This window comes from Microchirus variegatus (genome assembly GCF_963457635.1).
Source record: "Microchirus variegatus genome assembly, chromosome: 14".
Classification (NCBI taxonomy): domain Eukaryota; kingdom Metazoa; phylum Chordata; class Actinopteri; order Pleuronectiformes; family Soleidae; genus Microchirus; species Microchirus variegatus.
The window spans coordinates 10904799-10926324 of record NC_139815.1 but is presented as its reverse complement, the minus strand read 5'-3'; the positions used below and the strand labels follow the sequence as shown (position 1 = coordinate 10926324).

Genomic DNA, 21526 nt, shown 5'->3' with positions numbered 1-21526 from the left:
TGTATGAAAGAGTAAATGAAGGCACCAAGGCTATAATAGTTCTGGATTTTTCATTAGTTTTAGTTTTTATTTAGTTTTGGTTTTTGTTTTCAGTTAGTTTTAATTTGAGTTTTTAAAGCTGGTTTGCTTATTTTATATAAGCTTAATTTTAGGTTCGTTTTAATTAGTTTTAGTGTTAGTTTTTTGTAACATGGAGATTTTCAAAAAGATCATCATGTTTTGTGCCACTTTAATTTTCTATCTACAGCTAAGCAGAGCAATTTCATTTAAATGTGAAAAGAGTGATGGTTGGACTGACTCAGTCTGAGACTAATTGTTAATTACTGATGTATATTTGTTGTCAGTCCTTTCTTTACCTGTAATTATATTAAATGATTGAAATGAAAATGGACACGGTCTTATTCAGCTCATTCAGATGAAGTTCATTTACTGAATAAAAAGCAAGCAACAAGCAATACGATAAAATCTTGTTTTCATATAATACTGAATAAAGTAAATAAAAGCACTACCTAGAGATATATACAGTATGTAGGCGATGAGTACGTAGCTGACATGCTCTTTAGAGACACTAGTTATGACCTTTTGTGCTTTATAACTCTGTGGTTTAATTAGCACAATGATAACGAAGACAAACTGACAAAGTGTAAATCATGGAGAACCCTTATGCACATGGTTTTACACCATAATGATGAAACACCTATTTAAAAAAAAAAAATCTACTGTAAAGCACATGAACAGGTTTTTTCCCCTCGATTGTGCTTTTACATCATAAGTTTGAAAATCATCCTGGATAATGCCTCTGAGAAAGGTCCTGAACCACCACTGCACCCTGGGCACAGATAATTGCTGCCCACTGATTCTACATCCAGTTTTGATGTGCGTTTTCTAATTCGAACTGAACTGAACACATTTCATTGCTCAAACTCAAACACAAGATAGCACAACAATCATTAACTCTGATACTGTGCATTTCAACTCCTTAACTGGGGAAAAACATTCAATAACCAAACATACCTGCATTTTTATGCATAAAAACTTCAGACTTGTTATCTCATGAACACATCCTTCAGCCACAGAGACAGATTAGTGCTGAACTGCAGCCATGTTTCTGACAGCTAATGAATTAGAGGTGAGAATGAACAACAACAATTGGCATACTTGGCATATTACTGTGAGGAAGAACAAGGTTGAATGTTACAGGAGTCAAGGAGGTTAGTTTTGGCTGCATTTGTCTGTTTGTTTGTCTGCTTATAAGCAGCATAAATCAAAGAAGATGCATTTCAATTATATTATCTGGGGATTCAGGTTATGCCATTAGCGTATTTTGAAAAATCCAGAAACAGGATTTAAAATAGAAACAAACAAACAAAAAAGTTTACTTTGTGAGATGTAGTGACACTGAGTGGCCTTGGCCGAGGCCTGTGCTATTAACTTCTTTGGGTTTGTCACCAATCATTTCATCTATTGTCAGTATACAAATATGATTATACACCCTTTGCTCGATAAGCAATACTCAATAAGTTTTTTTTTTAATACCCAACACACATTTTTGTCCATTTCTGTCTCTTCACAATGAGTTAAAATAAAGATACAAAAATAGAAACATTTGACCCAGGATGTCAAACTCTTTGTTTAGGGCTTGACAATAAAATCATTAATGAAAACACAAGATGACCTCACACTGACGACTGAATGACACCAATTAAAATGTTCTCCATGAGTGCCTCAGGACTGAAAAGCAGCTCACATGACAAATGATGCAGCCTCGAAAAAAGCTAGAGTTCCTGGAAATGTTTACGCCATTTCACTCTTTGATGAATCCATGCATCTCAAAAGTACATCTCACATCGATATTATCAATTAAAGGGATACTTCACCGATTTGAATGTGGCTTTGTATAACTAGAATAGCAATAGTATTTTTTAGAAAATGTGCTGCCCTCCCTCAGTTTTTCCCTGACTTGTAAAAAAATCTGTTTTCCCTTATCCAAATGTGCCCTACTGTGAGTCAAATGACGCGTTTTGCATCACAGTAGGGCAAATTTTGAAAATGGAAAACAGAATTTTTTACAACTCAGTGAAAAACTGAGGGAGGGAAGCAAATTTTCTAAAAAATACTACTGCTATTCTAGCAATACAAAGCAACATTCAAATCGGTGAAGTATCCGTTAAAGTTGCATTTCCTTTCCTCCGTGTCCCTGAAGACATTCTCCTCTGGATATTGAAGAGCTCTGTGACAGCATCTAAACCACTCTTCTCTTAACCTTCTACCTTCTACATAAAAATACACATAAGGTTCCACATAAATAACACCTACAGATGAAGTGGCTGGAGCAGTTGAGGCCTTCCGGACAAATAAAGTGATACACAATGGGGCCTTTGTCCTGCTGTCAGTCAAAGAGATAAAACCGAGAAAATGGGCAGGGAGAAAATTGCTGGCATTTAGAGCAAATTAGATGGAGAGACACATATCGGTGAAGTAAATGATCAATGCAAAGTAAGGGGGAGTTAAGTGGGTAGCTGGGAATCAGAGAGAGAGTGGGGAAGAGGAAAATAACAGGGACAAACCAGCACTGAAGGCGGTGGGTGGGAAGACTGTATCATATTTACATGATCTCCTTTCCTTTCAGTGGTTATCTGGCCTCAGTCAATGACAATACTGAAGCGTATTCATTTTATTCGCTCTTTTTGTTTGAAGAATTGATCTGGACGCCAGACAAACTGACTTTAGGACTTTAGCTGTCAGTAAGTACAATTTTTATCCATTTATTAAATCTCTCTGGTAACTATGTGAATCCTAGCAGTAATAAACTGTTAAACATTAAATACGTTAAGCTAACTAAGGTGACAAGATCCTTAGTAAATGAGGGACAAGGAGAATTATATCGAGTGTACAAGAGGTGCTTCATATAAGAAGCTTATAAAGGGCTTATAAATATAGAACCAGCCCACGGTTATTTTTTCCCCATTTGATCGTTTATAAGTAACTAAAATATCTGCTGTATGGCTGCAGCTTTTGTTTTGAAATGTCTTCTATAGTCTGTTGATCTGTATGACTCTCCTCCAACTGCACTTGATGAGTAGTTCCCCGTTCTTTGTTCTAACTGCATCTTCTTTTCTTTGCTGTAGTTTCCACATTTTTTCCTTCAAAATCTTTTTAAAAAATCGATATCATTTGTGACCGAACAAAAGGGAGGCGCCACCCTGTGTTGGACAGGTTGATTGACATCAGTCTGGCATCTCCACGGTGACAGTTGCCCTCCGTTTTTACGGCCATTAGATCAAATGTATACAATTACTTTTAGAAAAGAATCGAGAGCCGAATATGAGGTAGGTATAAGAGTCATGACAAAATACATTGAGATGTGATAATTATATGACAATTTATTTGTTTGAAAACTTAAAATACTTCATTAACTGTGCCCTGCAGGAATTCCAAATGAGGTCCTGACAGCGAAAGTCTGTCAACTTCACGAGGAGATATATTATAAGTGTCCTTCATTTTAAGTAATTCTAGCAGCGTAAGTGTCAGAGAGAGCAAAGTTGCTTCATCGTCAAATTATCACATTATTCATTCTTGTGAGGAGCTGGAGCCAAACCCCAATCCCAGATTAGACATTAAGCAAGGTTCATGCTGAAACTATTCACACTCACATTCACACCTATGGTCAGTTTCTCCAGGATCTCTTGTTAACTCAACCTGACCCCAATCCGCATGCTTTTGGTCTGTGGGAGGAAGCGGGAGTGACCATAGAAAAATATGCAGAGCTTTTTCTATCACTCATCTTTCAAAGCCATTCAAAGGCACAGCTGTCAGGAGCAACATGGGGTTGTCATATCAGGCCCAAGGACACATCGGCATGTAGACTAGCAGAGCCAGGAATCAAACCCACAACTTTCAAGTTGAAATACGATTCACTGAGCTACCTTCATCCTCACAAATATTTTATGAAACTTTTTTCCCGTTCTTTGTTTTTGTTGTCTGTCTGTACTCGTGACCTTGTTAACTGTGCTGCTGCTCGTCTTGGCCAGGACACCCTGGTAAAAAATATATTTAATCTGATTGAAGCCTTCCTGGTTAAATAATAATACATTATTTTTTCCCTTTATCATCACATCCCTCATTGGCAGGTATCTGTAGGTCTGTCTGTCCAAAGCATCCACTGTCCCATGTAGTATTATTTAAAGGCTTGCCATGACATTTGGATGGATTCCTTTGACTTATCTCTTATCTAGTCATTTCCTGTTTTTCCTGCAGTTTCCAACTCCCCTGTGTTTCTTGTTTCGCCCACAGTTATGCTGTCTTTCTCTGTGTGATATTGTGTCTGTGTTATATTATTTATTTGTGAATTGGCTCCTCCTGCTGTTAGTCCACCCGCACACCTGAACATCCATCTGTCAAAACTCATAAAGTTAAACCTCGAAATTGAGCCTCTAGTCTAGTCACAGGTCGGGTATATTGTTTTAGAAATGCCCCATTTAGAATGCTTGGATATGCCCCTCATCCACATTAGGAGCCCCAACATTGGAGAAGTTTAAAAACTCTGCTTCCTCAGTTTTTGATTGAATGTGTTATAGTATAAACAGTTACCCACATTAACTTCCTGACTGGTTCTTATAAGCCATGACTCAACTATTGGAAAAAGCTCCAGGAGTTTCAGTGAAAAGAGAGTATCGCCTCCTGTTTACACCTGCATGTGCATCCCAACTCCCTGAAAATGCCATTTTTAAATGAAAACGCAGTATTTCCTTGTGTTGGCCTGTACTCCGTGCGCTGCTGCTCAGGCTCATCATTGTTTGCCATTCCAGTCTGTTTGCTTTGCACAGCTGCATCTCTGCTCCACTGAGAACGCCGTTACCACTGCTTGCTTTGGCTCAGCTCGACATAATCTCTCCAGCCCAATTTTGCAGTAAACCTTTGAACGTCGCTTGTCTGATGGAAGTCCAAGCTACATTTCTATCACCTTTGTCAACCTTTTCAGGTTGTGACAACAAAAATAAATAAATAAACTGGTAATCTCAAGCCACAGTAATGATATTTCAACATAAGTGTGAAATCTCAATCTCCTTAGATAATTACCAATGCAAAGAAACACAAACACACAAACCAGTGGCCTTTGTTTAGCAAATTCCCAAGGATGTAAATATCACCTCATAGGTCCTTTTTGTTCATGTGTATTCAAGAAGCTACAATACTGACAAGTGGCTGAACAACCACTGAATGAGTTCCAGATGTTTGTAGCAGCGGGGCCACTGTGATGAAATAATTTATCAACAAGCTGTTGAACTCCTTCATGACAGTTTCTCTTTATCACACTATAACACCAATAAGTAAGCGCAATGAGAGTAAAGCAAATGCAAATGCTATTCTTCCATGAATTAGTGACCAGATTCAGTAGTTAGATAAGCGATAAGAAAATAGATTTTAGTCCAAGATGTGTTTGTACAGCCTTGTAAAATATCATATTATAATAATAAATTCAGAACTTTAAAATGCATTATTAATACTGGTTTTTGGCTTGTTGTACTGTGTCTTTGAGCATTTGTTAAAAGCGCCACATAAATAAAACATATTATTATTATTTAACTGGGAAATTGTATTATTATGCTATTCTTAATTACACATTTTAACTTCCACCAAAAATCTATGGAGGATCCATCAAGTTTACGTGGTTCTGCAGGTTAGTTATGACTCAGCTGATTTAAAACGGTGAAATCTCAGCTGATTCGTGTGTCAACACCTGAGTATGTTGATTTTCCCTTACAGTAATGTGTGTGAGGTAGAATTAACATGATGCTGCATCTGACTTCAGGTCAGGATGTGGGTGAAATTTAAACAACAAATCTGTCTTAGTTATTTCGATAATTCCTCTCTGTAAATGCATTAAGACGTGTGTGTTTACGTTATTTAACATACATTGACAGAAAATTGTTAAGTGCACGAAACAGAGAAATACTATTACATGTCCACTCCAAGTATTGAGAGATTGTTATGATCTGCTTCAGAAAAAAAAGTGAGAATGCTGCCCCTCGAGGATCATTATGACCGTACAGCACACACACGCACGCACGCACACACGCACACACACACACACGCATCATCATTGTCAAGTGCCCTGTGAACTACTTGGCATATGGGTATGTTTACATTCATAAGATTTCACATAATTGACAAATCTATGAGACATTTCAAATACTCCCCAAACCTTCATTTTATATTGTTCTACATACATTCTGCATTTATGCATATAGACTATGCCTTTAAGATAATGTCATAGCACCAAGCAATATAGTTAGGGCACCACCAGCTTCTGCAATACAACATGTGCATGTAATGTTCAAGCATGTCGAGAATAAACCTGGCATTAGAGATCTTTTTCACAGCAGATCATTTTCAACATGGAATAGTAGTACACATGTTTTAACAGTTACATTAATTAGGGTTCCACTGGAGCTGTTCAAGTGTAGGAGTAGGTCACACTAAATACTCCATCCATCCATCCATCTTCTTCCGCTTATCCGGGGCCGGGTCGCGGGGGCAGCAGTCTGAGAAGGGACGCCCAGACCTCCCTCTCGCAGGACACTTCCTCCAGCTCTTCCGGGGGGACCCCAAGGCGTTCCCAGGCCAGCCGGGTGACGTAGTCACTCCAGCGTGTCCTGGGTCTTCCTCTGGGTCTCCTCCCGGTGGGACATGCCCGGAACACCTCCCGAGGGAGGCGTCAAGGGGGCATCCGATACAGATGCCCGAGCCACCTCAGCTGGCTCCTCTCGATGTGGAGGAGCAGCGGCTCTACTCCGAGCTCCTCCCGGGTGACAGAGCTCCTCACCCTATCTCTAAGGGAGCGCTCTGCCACCCTGCGGAGAAAACTCATTTCAGCCGCTTGTATCCGGGATCTTGTTCTTTCGGTCATAACCCAAAGTTCATGACCATAGGTGAGGGTAGGAACGTAGATTGACCGGTAAATCGAGAGCTTTGCCTTTCGGCTCAGCTCCTTCTTCACCACAACGGACCGATACAACGACCGCATTACTGCGGCCGCTGCACCGATCCGCCTGTCAATCTCACGCTTCATCCTTCCCTCACTCGTGAACAAGACCCCAAGATACTTAAACTCCTCCACCTGAGGCAGGATCTCTCCACTGACCCGGAGGGAGCAACCCACCTTTTTCCGGTCGAGAACCATGGCCTCGGACTTAGAGGTGCTGATTCTCATCCCAGCCGCTTCACACTCGCGTGCAAACCGCCCCAGCGCACTCTGGAGTTCCTGGTTTGTAGGAGCCATCAAGACCACATCATCTGCAAAGAGCAGAGATGGAATCCAGCTGCTCCCGAACCAGACCCCTTCCGGCCCCCGGCTGCACCTAGAAATTCTGTCCATAAAAATAATGAACAGAACCGGTGACAATGGGCAGCCCTGCCGGAGTCCAACATGCACTGGGAACAAGTCTGACTTACTGCCGGCAATGCGAACCAAGCTCCTGCTCCGGTCGTACAGGGACTGCACGGCCCTTAACAAAGGGCCCCCGACCCCATACTCCCGGAGCACCCCCCACAGAATGCCACGAGGGACACGGTCGAAAGCCTTCTCCAAGTCCACAAAACACATGTGGACTGGTTGAGCAAACTCCCATGAACCCTCGAGCACCCTGCGAAGGGTATAGAGCTGGTCCAGTGTTCCACGGCCAGGACGAAAACCGCATTGTTCCTCTTGAATCCGAGGTTCGACTATCGGCCGAACTCTCCTCTCCAGTACCCTGGAATAGACTTTCCCCGGGAGGCTGAGGAGTGTGATCCCTCGATAGTTTGAACACACCCTCCGATCCCCCTTTTTGAAAAGAGGGACCACCACCCCGGTCTGCCATTCCAGAGGCACTGTCCCCAACCGCCACGCAATGCTGCAGAGACGTGTCAACCAGGACAGCCCTACAGCATCCAGAGACTTAAGGTACTCAGGTCGGATCTCATCCACTCCCGGTGCCTTGCCACTGGGCAGCTTCCTAACTACCTCAGTGACTTCGGCTTGGGTAATGGATGAGTCGACCCCTGAGTCCTCAGCCTCTGCTTCCTCTAGGGAAGGCGTGTCAGTGGGGTTGAGGAGATCCTCGAAGTATTCCTTCCACCGCCCAACGATGTCCCCAGTCGAGGTCAACAGCTCCCCACCCACACTGTAAACAGTGTTGGCGGAGTACTGCTTCCCCCTCCTGAGGCGCCGGACGGTTTGCCAGAATCTCTTCGAGGCCGACCGGTAGTCCTCCTCCATGGCCTCCCCGAACTTTTCCCAGACCCGAGTTTTTGCTTCTGCGACTGCTCGGGCCACCGTCCGCTTGGCCTGCCGGTACCCGTCAGCTGCCTCAGGAGTCCCTCGAACCAACCAGGCTCGATAGGACTCCTTCTTCAGCTTGACAGCATCCCTTACTTCCGGCGTCCACCACCGGGTTCGGGGATTGCCGCCGCGACAGGCACCGGAGACCCTACGGCCGCAGCTTCGAACAGCCGCGTCTACAATGGAAGTGGAGAACATGGTCCACTCTGACTCAATATCTCCAGCTTCCCTCGGAATCTGGTCAAAGCTCTCCCGGAGGTGGGAGTTGAAGACCTCCCTGACAGGTGATTCCGCCAGGCGTTCCCAGCAGACCCTCACAACACGCTTGGGTCTGCCAAGTCTGTCCAGCTTCCTCCCCCGCCAGCGGATCCAACTCACCACCAGGTGGTGATCAGTTGACAGCTCAGCCCCTCTCTTCACCCGAGTGTCCAAGACATGCGGTCGGAGGCCAGATGACACGACCACAAAGTCGATCATTGACCTCCGGCCTAGGGTGTCCTGGTGCCACGTGCACTGATGGACACCCTTATGCCTGAACATGGTGTTCGTTATGGACAAACCATGACTAGCACAGAAGTCCAATAACAAAACACCGCTCGGGTTCAGATCGGGGAGGCCATTCCTCCCAATCACACCCCTCCAGGTGTGATTGGGACGTAACTGTAACAACTGTCGTTACCCACGTGAGCATTGAAGTCTCCCAACAGAACTATGGAGTCCCCGGTTGGAGCACTTTTCAGTACGCCTTCCAGGGACTCCAAAAAGGCCGGGTACTCTGCACTGCCATTCGGCCCGTAAGCCGAAACTACAGTGAGAGACCTACCCCCCACCCGAAGGCGGAGGGACACGACCCTTTCGCTCTGCGGGGAGAACTCCAACACATGGCGGCTGAGCTGGGGAGCTATAAGCAAGCCCACACCAGCCCGCCGCCTCTCACCTTGGGCAACTCCAGAGTAGTAGAGAGTCCAGCCTCTCTCAAGGAGTTGGGTTCCAGAGCCCAGACTGTGCGTGGAGGTGAGCCCGACTATTTCTAGTCGGTATCGCTCCACCTCCCGAACAAGCTCAGGCTCTTTCCCCCCCAGCGAGGTGACATTCCATGTCCCCATAGCTAGGGTTGTTGTCCCGCGATTGGGCCGCCGGGGCCTCCGCCCACGACTGCCACCCAAACCACATTGCACCGGCCCCTTATGGCCCTTCATGTGGGTGGTGGGTCCACTTGAAAGGGCGCCCACGTCGCTCCTTCGGGCTGAGCCCGGCCGGGTCCCGTGAGCAAAGACCCGGCCACCAGGCGCTCGCCTGCGAGCCCCCCTCCCGGGCCTGGCTCCAGGATGGGGCCCCGGTAACGCCAGTCCGGGCGACGTACTCGTCTTTGATTTTGTTTTTCTCATAAGGGGTAAGTGAGTCACTTACACTAAATACTGGACACTTTAATATTTAGAACTTGTTTAACCCTTAGATGTCAGGTGCCCCATTTGTAATGTGCCGTGGGAATAATACACAAATCCTCATATGGACATCGTGGGGGTGTGTGTTTGTAGGTCACATATTCAAACTATAAAAATGTGTTTTTTCGTCTTCTACCGTGTCGTTGAGTTAAAGTTATGATTCATTTTATATCACATTTTTAGTAATATGATGTAGCAATAATTGTATACAATAAGTCACAAAGTTTCACAAATGTAATCCGATTTTAAACATTAGGAGCACTTTAGGTTTATATAGTTGGTGAAAATTAGAGAAAATGGGTTAAAAGGGCATACATCTTTCCCTTTGCTTTCTGGATGTGTTCCAATACAGTGACTGGGAGATAATTGTACCGTATGGTCATTATAGCATTGCTTAAACAACAGACTTTTGCACAGTGCAGTATGTCACATAGTAATATAGACACACAACATTTAACTTTTAACACTCACTCTAAGAAGCGGGTGATATACTGGCGACTGCAACGTGACCATCTGGGCAGGGAGGTGCTGTACAAGAGCTGTGGAGACATGACGAAAGGTCGTTTTCCAATGGGTTCACAGTCATTACCGTTGCCATCATGCTGAATCCCAAAGCTGTGACATAAAAGAACATCCCACAGAATGGGCAATTAAAGAGAGTGAGCACGTTACACTTGATAGAAAGGAGACAACCTTACTATGTCAAGTAAATAGCAATTACCTGTTAAGTGCCCATATATTATGTAAATACTAACAAACACTGAATTAATGAGACACAAAAGGGGTCATTGTTACTATTAAAGCCTGATGCAATATTAAGGCGGTCATATGAATTTCCTGATGTTTCAGAGGTTTCAACATTTTATCAAGTACACAAACATATAAAAAAGGTTGTATTAAAACATCAAAATGCTTAGTTAAAGGCTGATTTTCACACTAAAAACACATCACTTTGCTCCCAATAAGAGCTGAAACTGATTTTTAATCGATTAATCATCATCATCAATCTTTATTCCAGGCACAGGGGCGGTTCATAGAGGATACAATAAAAAAGACATACAGACATATAGATATATGAAGTACTAATGAATAATAAATAATAATTGAATCATAAATGAATCGTCAACTATTTTGATAATCGATTAATTGTTTTTTTTCATTATTAAAAGAAGATTTCTGACTTTTTTAGCTTTTGAAATATAAACATTTCCGTTGTTTCTTTGCACCACATAACAAAGAAACCAATAAAACTGAATCATTATGGTTTGTGGACACAGGTTTGACAATCACTGAGCAACGTTTTTTAACATTTTGACATGTTATGCACCAAGCGATTCATCAAGAAAATAATGGACAGATTAATCGATTACAAAAACAACTGTTAGTTGCAGCTCTACTCTCAATAATTAACAAGATGTTTATCTTGGTAGACTGGTACGGCCAAAGCAGACTGACATGAATCGAATCCAAAAGGGCTCTAATTGTGAGAATCACCGGTGTTCTTTTTTTAAAACAGTCTGCACAATCTTAATTTTGAATGCTGAGACCAAAATCAGCACAACACTGACGCTATGTCTCTCCTTACAGGGAAACGGATAATTTGTATGCAACATGCACGATGCTCCTGTCAATCCAGAGCTTGTTCATGCACTTAGCAAAACAATCACCCTGAACATTTACCCATGTATATGCAACAACTGTGCACACATACAGCATTGTGGGGACTAAGGATCTGCCAATACCATACCAATTTGAGGTGTTAACACCTAATAGACTCGGCTGCACCCGTATAATCAAGATGAACAAATACAAGGAAGCTATCAATCACACGGGTTTCCAATTACTAAAGGATCGATGGAGTAAAAGAGGCCATGTTTCCTGCTGTGTAGGTTCTATAGTTTCATTCAGATTCATCTCCTCACTACTATCATATAGCAAGGACATGCATAGTGTAAAGACATGAATAATAGTGTACATTAGGGATGGGTATCGCTACAAATGTTATGTTTGTAATATACACTTTGTCTTTTAATGACAACGATCATGCATTTTCAAATATGGCATTATAATCCATTATGATAGACCAAATAATTTTAACTAGTGTTGAAAATAAAAGTTTATCCTATACTAAATGTTCAAGGCTTAATTTAAGCAGATATTGCTCTGCAATCAACCACATCTAACTGCTGTAAATGTTGACATCCAGAGTCAATACAAAAGAAGTTACCTAAAAAATTAGACTCCTGCCACCGGAATGAATGGAATGAATAGCAAAAAAAATAAAGAGATCGAAATAGAGCAGAAAATAATGATCATATCTTCATTCACTGAAGTTGAGATTGTAGTAATTGCTGAGCAACTGTAAAGATGCACATCAGACATGTTGGCCTTTGTCCAAAGCTCTGTTTCAGCTACAGATAACTTTTTGAAACCACATTATTTATCAAAAAGTAAAGCTTGTAGTTTTTTGTTCACCTAATTGGAATTGGAATTTTATTTCCAGTAAATGTCACTGTGGATTTAATAAATCCTTGAATCCTGATCCTTAAAGCCTTTCCTGTAACAAAGCAAAGCACACTAGGCGTGTCCCATTTCAAGTGTAGCATCTTTTGGATGAACTGAGAGGACACTAGATGTACTTGCTGTAGCTCAGTTGCCAGCATTGAACGCTTGTTAGCTTGGTCACCAGTGGTATATTAATTATGGATGGGTTGGCTTGAGAATGATGTAGCAGGGATTTACAACTGCCTTCATCCAGGTTAATCAATTCAAGCAGAGATACTACTGCTGCACTAAGACTAACACTGATCCGCAACAACAATAATACAACAAGTATAAGCTTACGCAAGTTTTAATGGGATATAAAGTAGACTGAATCCGAACCAGTACAAATGTTAGGGCAGTCAATCTTAACAATATATAATGTCATTTAAAACTTATTTTGAACTTTTAAAACGTCTCAATAACGTCATAGCTTGACAAGGTCTAGAACAAACTAATCAGACCAAACTGTTTCATTTAAATGCCAATTCACACAGCTCACAGTGCCTAGCTATACTTAAAGATGAAAAAAATTACATTATTAGAGTATCGGTTTAGCACCAGTATCGTCAAACAAACCCAATACCCAACCCTAATAATGTGTGTGTGCATATACAGACACGTGTGTTTGTACGTGTGTGGTTAATCTTACTTGTGACCCAGCTCGTGTGCTACAGTGAAGGCCAGTGGGAGGCCTGTGTCCTCACTGATGCTGCAACTGCGATGTGGCTGACACATCCCTGCCACATGGGACAGACCCAGAGTCTCACAAGGCATGTTGATGGCTGCACAGATGTCCTTCCTTCAAAGGCAGAGTGTCGTCAGATTGAAATGTGAAGGTGGATCACAGAGGAGCATAGAAAGACAAAGGCCATAATTAATGAGATGACAAAAGATGGATAAAACAAATGTATTCATCTAAAAGAAAACAAAAACAGATCAGATCAGATCCCAAGAGGACAGATGTGTTGTCACTTAAGGCCACAAAATGCAAATACACATGGAATATATAGGTGTGGAGTTGGAGTGACAGATGGGTTCAAGGTGGAGGTGGGAGTATGTCAGAGGTCAGCTCTGAGCCCCTTCTTGTTTGCAATGGTGATGGACAGGTCGGCGGAAGACATCAGGCAGGAGGATGTTTTTTGCAGATTGTATTAATCTATAGAAAGAGTAGGGGACAGGTGGAGGAGAGCCTGTATGCACTGCAGAGAAGAGGAATGAAGATTAGTGGGAGAAAGACAGAATACCTGTGTTTGAATGACAGTGAGACATGTGGTACAGTGAAGATGCAAGTAAGCGAATTCATTTAAATACCCAGGGTCAACCATCCAAACCGATGGACAGTGCACAAGAGATAGTCAGGGGTGATGTGTGACAGAGAGACAGCAGCAAAAATGAAAGGGAAGATCTGTATGTAGGTATGAGACCTGCAAGGATGTATGGCTTAGTGACAGTGGCAGTGGTCTTTAGGAGGAGGAGATGGAGATGGAGGTGGCTGAACTGAAGATGCTGAGGTTTTCATTGGGGGGGATGAACCAGGATGAACAGGATTAGAAAATGAGCATATCTGAGGGACAGCTCAGGTTGAGCAGCTTGGAAATAAAGTAAAAGACTCAAGGTTGAGGTGGTTTTATCACATGCAAGAGGAGGGATCGCGATTATAATGGACAAAGGATGTTGAAGACAGAGCTGCTGTGCAGGGAAAAAAGAGGAAGACTGGAGAAGGATCATGGATGTTGTGAAGGAGGAGAGTTGGTGTAACAAAGGAAGACACAGGGGATAGGGTAAGATGGAGGCAGAAGGTCTGCTGTGGTAACTTCTAAAAGAAGAAGCCAAAAGAAGAAGAAGATGGTACATTTACTGTATGTTATTTCTGCTCATGAAGATCAAAGGGTATTGTGACAGGTTGGATGTCATGGGTACTTGAAGCTGCCCACATCACATCTATCATTGTGGAAAACAGTCAGAACAGGTCCTGATGTATCCTGTTCTAAAATAAATGAGAAATTAAACAATGTTTTAATTACCTTGTGAGCAGAACTGCTACATCATGGTGCAGCGGGTGCTCGTCTCCCTTCATGTTGAGTTTCTTTTGCCACTTACAGAAGCTGTTCAAGCTGTTGTCGGCATGGTGTGTGATTTTTAACTCATCCTATTCACATGTTGAGATAAAAGGATATAAATGTATAATTTACATTTCAAGACAAACAAATTGCAGGTTATGCCCCTTTCAGTGGATACACAAGATTATTGTTGGATCATAGGAATTAGGCTCAGTTAAATTGCAACGTCACTTTCAACTTTTTAGCCCTAAATAAGGTAAATCAGACAAAAGTGACATGCTGTGTTTTTGCTTCCGTTCCTTCATCAACCATGTCTGTGGTAAAGTTTCTTTTCTTTTCCCATATGCTTTAAGTTTTTGTTGTTGTTTTAGTCCAGACAAATATTTAATTCACTAGCCATTCCTTTTCATATATTGAATCAACAGACTCAGAGGACATTATAATTCAACTGAATGTCGCAAAACACAAATTGAACAAATTTTTATAAAAGTGGCAAGAAAATATATTTAGACAAGCTTGGATCAAGACAAAATAGAACAGTACACAATGGCTGGATTTAGTGACAAAGGAACCTCTTCCACAAATGTGTAACATTGGCAAAAGATATCTCTACAGCAGCCCAGAATGGACAAATCAGTCTTTCTTTCTGCTTTGCATTACTGCTTTTATTTTTCATATAGAACAAAAAAAGACCACTCTCATACCTGTAAATACTGTATGAATCTACATCCTGCAGAGATAGCTCAGCTTAGCATGAACAGTCAAACCGGGAGAAATATATACACCAGTTTACGTGCATTAGTCAATGTCTTGTTTTAGTTTAATTGTTTTACTATCTTGTTGGCGACACACGCGTTCCAGCGGAGTCCGCTTTTTTTTCTTTTTTTTGCCCCTCATATTTATTACCGCTGTTCTGATGGTCAATAATGGACATTACAGCCATGTTTTTGAGCCTAAAATGAAGTAGTACAGTGTAGAATAGTTTACACCCCCGCATTGCTGCTGTTACTGCTGCTGTAAAAAAAAAAAAAAAAGTCTACAAAAAATTAGACACGTTGACCTCGACAATCGACTCTAAAAATGTGTGAAATTCCCATCCCTAATATATATATATATAAAAGATATATTTTCACTGAGGCAGTGAGGGCAACACAGGTGGACAAAATAAAGCTATACATAAGAGTTCATATTTTAATCAAATGAATCATGTATAACTATAAATTATACTTTTGAGATTTGTATTTTAAAGGTCTTGAAAGAAGCCGTTGTGCAATTCAAATTCACATTCTATTTCACTTTCCAGTAAAAAAACAAAAACAAAACCCAAAAATCACATGTGAGCAGCGCATACAAACACTGATTTTACCTCTTCCTGTTCCAGTAGGATCAGTCGAACAACCACAATGTTAATTGCGTTTCCAATACTGGCATCTCTGAACAGACCTGCCACCTGGAAAACAAATAAAAACGTGTGTTATTACCTAGTGATTGTATGCTTCTGCTCAGCTGACCAATGGCTTCAGTCGATGCAATATAATTCCAGGCTTATATAACATGTTTATGTTGACTTAAGAGAAATTTAATATTTAAGAGACTAAAAACAATCCAAGCAGTTCATCCTTGTGATCTAGGTCTTCTTTACTTGCATATAAAAGAAAATAAATCTACTTCTAATAATTTATTTTAATATTAATGCATATACTGCAAGAGCATAGTAAGAGTAATCGATTGCTCACAGGAGAGAATCTATGTTTACTTTTTGTCATTAATGCTCAGTTAATTCTGTGATTTTTAAACATTAAAAACACTGAAAAGATTAAACTCGTAACGGCAAATTCCGTGAATAATTTGTTGGGTTTTTCTTTCACTGATCGACAGCCAGATATTTCAGTGATCTTCTCTGTCAATGACATGTCAGAAACTCGTCATGCTCGAAGTGAGCTACTGAAGTTCAACCAAAGCATCAGAAAAGGGGAGGAAATGTGATTTGTGTAGCTTTGAATCTGGTGCGGAGTTTGAAGAAAAATGCACACATTAGACGAATAAACGACTGTACTGTCTGAACCTAACACACTGTTTCGAGTGAGACAATTTTTGTCTTTTTTTTCCCCCTTTATCATCTATTTCTGGCCCTTTTGAATGTACCTGAACTTGCAGAAGAAATGCTTGAAAATTAAGAAATGCTTTTGTTGTACGGGCTTTCACATTTTTTATGTATTTTTCTTAAAACATCGCCGTAGAATTAAAAAAACAAACCTGTACAAGTTTTGTAGCCGTGTCACATCACTCAGAAAAGCTTTGACACATATCAAGGGCTTCATTCATCAAACTGTGTTTATACCTGATATCACTCACAGAGTGGCAGGGTGCATTTTTGGTGCATATCCTGTACATAAAACAACTTTGCAACTTTTGCTCTTGTAAAGCTCACCAGTAAACAAAATGTTTTGATAGAAGATTTATTTCTTTATTTAACAATATTCTGCTGTCTCCTTTAGCAGGGGGTTATGTTTTCAACAGGATGCATATTTCTTTTAATATGCCTCCTGTCTGGCTGAATAATGGTCTGGCTCCTATACTGATGGTTCAGAATGCTATACATACCGTTTTAACTCACATGAGCATAAGAGTTATCTCCCTTTAACTCCTCTTTAGCCTTTTTAAAGCGGATCTAGACCGGAAGTTCCAATTAACGCTGTTTTTTACCGCTGTGTATCTGCGTCCTTACCTTGTTTAAGAAGCCCTGGTGGGCTCTAAACAAACATTTCAGCCACTGCTGAGAACGCTGTGTTTTATTGTAATCTCAGGCTCAGCGAGATCTCTGAAAAAACCCGGTCCGGTTGCGCAAACACTGGTCTGGGCACTAGTCCAGGCACATCCAGTTGCATGCATTGAACCGCAGAAGAATAATAACCCGTTGTGGAGGTGTTTCATGAGCGTCAGTGTCTTCTGACTCTGGGTCTGACTCCGGGTCAAAGTCAAAGAAGGGACTGCGGCAGGGAGTCGTGAAGAAGCTATTTTTAAACATTGTTAAAACAATGTTTTGATAATGAGTAGCAGTGCATCCACCGTTCCAGAGGGGGGAGCTGCGCTTCTGAGAGCGGTTGTGCTGAATATACTGGCCAATCACAAGACTCTGTCTTCTGGGTCAGAAAAGAGAATTTCTATGGAGGAACTAGGAGGTTTTTGACCATAAAAACAAGTTAATATGTAAGTAGACCTCCATAACTAACATACAGTATATGTGCAACAGGACCACTCTAGGTCCGCTTAAATGCTATTTCAGACAAACCTCTACTGGAGTGCTAAATGTACAGTATTTCTAACCAAAAATGTTATTTATAGTTTAGTAAACAACACCTACATGAATATTTCAATATAATGTGTAAAACAAAACAGCTTCTTGATTAATTGTGTATACAAACCAACTGTAACAACTTGAAATTATATTTTTCCTTGTAAAATAGCTAACTTTGCAAATAACTCACGGAGGACGACGCTAATTAAGTAATAGTGAAGTGATGCTACTAGCATAACGTTCACATTCGCATGAAACTCTATAAAGTACTAACTGCGATTAAAAACAACTCAAAATACATATAATAAAACACATAAAACATAAACAGACCTTGTTCCCTTGTTAGCCAGGTGCTCAAACAAACCATGAAAAGTGCTGGAGACTCCGTTTGTGGCCTTAATTAGCACTACGTTTCTCTCGTTTTTTCTCTCTCCTACTTCCGGTATTTTAGCCTTTCAAAATAAAAGCATCACTTCTGAACAGATAACCTACCACAATAAAAAATAACATTTCCGGTCATTCACACTTGAGATTATGAGCACAATTTCTGTTTGGATTTCTCAAAAAGGTGATAGTCTTTGTTTCTGGAGGTAATGTGATACGGGTATATGATTGATTGGCCTTAGTGAAGGTACTCAATCTACAGTTCCCTCTCAAATGCTGTAATGCAGGGTTTCACTCCTGATCCTGGGGAGCCATTTTCCTGCTCAAACACACCTGATTAAAATGGTCAGTAAGCTCTGCTGAAGCCTGATAACAACCCATTTATTTGAATCGGGTGTGTTGGAGCAGGGAAAACTTCTAAAACATGCAGGATAGTGGCCTCCCAGGACCAGGAGTGAGAAACCCCGGTCTGCTAACCCTGCTAAGTGCTTATTAAATTTCTACTGCATCTTTTGCTACAGTGTGTGCTAAAGCTCTTTTGTCAGAAATCTTCATTGTCATTGTATGAAACATACATACAGCATATTTAAAGTGGCCACTCTATTCATATAAATACACAAAACATAACATGCACTGCTCAAAGGACTCGGACAAAAACACACAGAAAATACACCAAGCTAGACAGCCAAGAGCCGCTGTACGCCTACGCACCGCAATCATGAAAAAGATCCCTTTTTTCCCCCAACACACATCAATAAACATCTCAGAGGAATTACAATAATTTACGATGCGACAGGAAGTTGTAAGCTGTTTTTGTAAACAGACCTACAGTCTATTTTCTGTGGAGATCTCCCCTGGCTTCCTCCATGTTTGTAAATCATACCGTCCTGACCGCGGCACAGAAGCAAATATGAAGCTTTTGAAAGATGACAACATCAAAACAGCTTCTGCGACAGGACAATGGGGCAGCTGGTGGGTGAGGAAGACAACATGATTTATAATTGTTCAAACATGTGTAAGAGGTCGTTTCCCCAAACGGAATTGTTTGGTGGTTCAAAGATAGAGTATAAAGGTCTCAAAAAAGAACCATGAGAGGAAGTGCTTCCTCTGTGTATTATTATCTGTTAAGTCAGTTAATCCGTGGGTTTCTCTGTAAGTGAATTCCTTTTCCTGATATTCTGTCCCTTCATAGCCCTCCCAGTAGCTGTATTTGAGGGGGGGGGGACACTCAAGTACTCATCCATAACAGACAACTTAACTCCTATTTTACATATACTGAATTATAGTCTACTGTCATTATCAGGAGCCAAGTATCACATGCAAAATTTAAAAAATCTGGTCTTAAAAAGTATCAAGAAAACATTTGAATTGGAAATCCTGTGACCCCATTCAAAACATGTGGAATTTTTTTTTAATTATCATTGTTGTTGTTTTTATTGTAGTTCCAATCAATTAAATTCTCTTTAATTTCCCCTATGACACTACAATTAAAGTACTTATGATAATAACAAGTCCAAGTTAGATCATCACATTTTGTAATGGACTGCTTTCTTACATCATGTGCCAGGAACAACTACATTCTAACAAAAACAATAATCTCAGATATTATCACGAAATTGATAAGACGCTCATAAACTTTTGCATGGGCATCAGTTTTTAATGTTATTGCATTTTATCTTACTTCAACTGAGTGTTTCTGTTTTTATGTCTGTTTCATAATGTCTTTGAGTGTCTCGTCAAATGTGAATGTGCATCTCAGTTTATTTATTAATTTATTATCAATTTATTTTTGATTCAACATATGTGATGGAGAAAAAATAAGATACTGATGTTTGTTTTGAAATTGTATGTAACCTGGCAGCCTTTTTTTGACATTTGTGGATCAAATGGAAACCAAAAATGTATAAAACCAAAAATGTAATCCTGTATATAATAAATACATGTGAACCTTTTATTTGTGTTGTTACATATGTGTTTCCTGTTCCTGTCTATTTACATGAGTTGCCTTATCAACAAGTGTGCAAAATGACTGTCTTTGATTTCATGTTACAAATCTGGGGGGTGGGCACTGAGGGTTAGTTATTGTTTGTTTGTGTTCTGCATGCTGTGAAAATCTGAAATTAAAAGATGGAGATGTCATCTTTGTGTATCATTTCAGAACCAGGATGTTCTCAGTCTTAATGAAAAGTGACCACATTACACAAAACTAACAGCCTCTCTGTGCACTCACGTATGCAAATACTTACAATGTTCATGACGGTGAGGACGTAGCTTTCCACAGCTTTGCTCCCATGATACTCCACCATTTTATGATCTGCCACCACCAGCGTTTCCACCCACTTTTCTTTGCTGACTGAGCGCTGATGAATTCTCCTCCTCCTCCTCTGCTGGCGGCGCTCCCAGCGTTCCCGCTGTCTCTCAATGTCTTCAATACTTTGATGAGAATCTGGAGAAGGGGATTTTGAAATGGAGATTTAAAACTTACCGAGGCACAGTGTGTGTTAACAAAGTACATTAGATATGATTTTCATCTTTTTCCACACAATCTTGACTGTTCAATCCTATTTTTCTTGGTTTGAGGCCCAAACAGACACAACAGTCGCTCTGGCTTTATTTTTCTTCTTCTTCCCAGTATCAAAATAGATCAAGTAGATGTTTTAAACCCTTAGAACACAGGGTTTCAGATCCTTTTTCCATTATTATGTTTAGACATACAGTGTATAGCTGGTATAGCTCAGGGATATAATCCACAGACCTTGGTGCAGAGGGCTGGGGTTCAAATCCCGGTCAGGGAGGGTCAATACCCAGTGTGGGCCCTTAGGCAAGGCCCTTAATGCTACTTGCCTTTCTCAGATGTGAGAACTGATTGATGCTTTGGATAAAAGCGTCAGCTAAATGACATGTAATATGCCGAGGGTGTTTTTTTCAGCACAACCTAGGGAATCTGATGAAAAAAAAACTATTTCCACCAAGTATAAACACACCTGATCACAAAATACTAAAAATGTTTAAAAATCGGATTGAATATGTGAGTTCACTTGGCTCATTTTTATGAACAAAAACAAAAGGAAAACGGTCTATTTTGTGCCTTCTGCACAATTATTGCTACTTTATAGCTCGACTAAAAACGCAATATAAAATGAATCATAACTTTGACTCAACAACACATCAGAAGATGGAAAATAAAACATTTTAAGCCTGAATATGTGACCTATAAACACCCCCCCGGATGACCATATAAGGCGTTGTGTAATATTCCCACTGCAATTTACCCTGGGCGCACCTGGGGCATAGATCTGTGTTGCATGAGCACTAAGGGTTAAAGTGCTTCAGTGACACATTCTTACGTGAAAGAATTCTACATTCAAACCTTGTTTTTTTTACATGATTAAACATTCCATTCACCTCAGTAGTTGAGGACGTGAATGAAAACAACGTACGTGAAATGCATTAAACAAATCAATTAGCCACA

General features: G+C 40.8%; 1 protein-coding gene across 1 annotated transcript in view; it reads right to left on the bottom strand.

Moving 5' to 3' along the window:
- The window catches only part of adamts7 (a disintegrin-like and metallopeptidase (reprolysin type) with thrombospondin type 1 motif, 7), a gene marked incomplete at its 5' end in the record, with an annotated part of 81792 nt that overhangs the window by 43628 nt on the left and 16638 nt on the right, over positions 1-21526 (bottom strand). The window contains 5 exons of the mRNA XM_083900537.1: positions 10240-10383; positions 12962-13111; positions 14337-14461; positions 15739-15822; positions 20301-20500. Of these exons, the coding sequence (XP_083756663.1) occupies positions 10240-10383; positions 12962-13111; positions 14337-14461; positions 15739-15822; positions 20301-20500 (703 nt within the window). The remainder of the gene's footprint in view (positions 1-10239; positions 10384-12961; positions 13112-14336; positions 14462-15738; positions 15823-20300; positions 20501-21526) is intronic.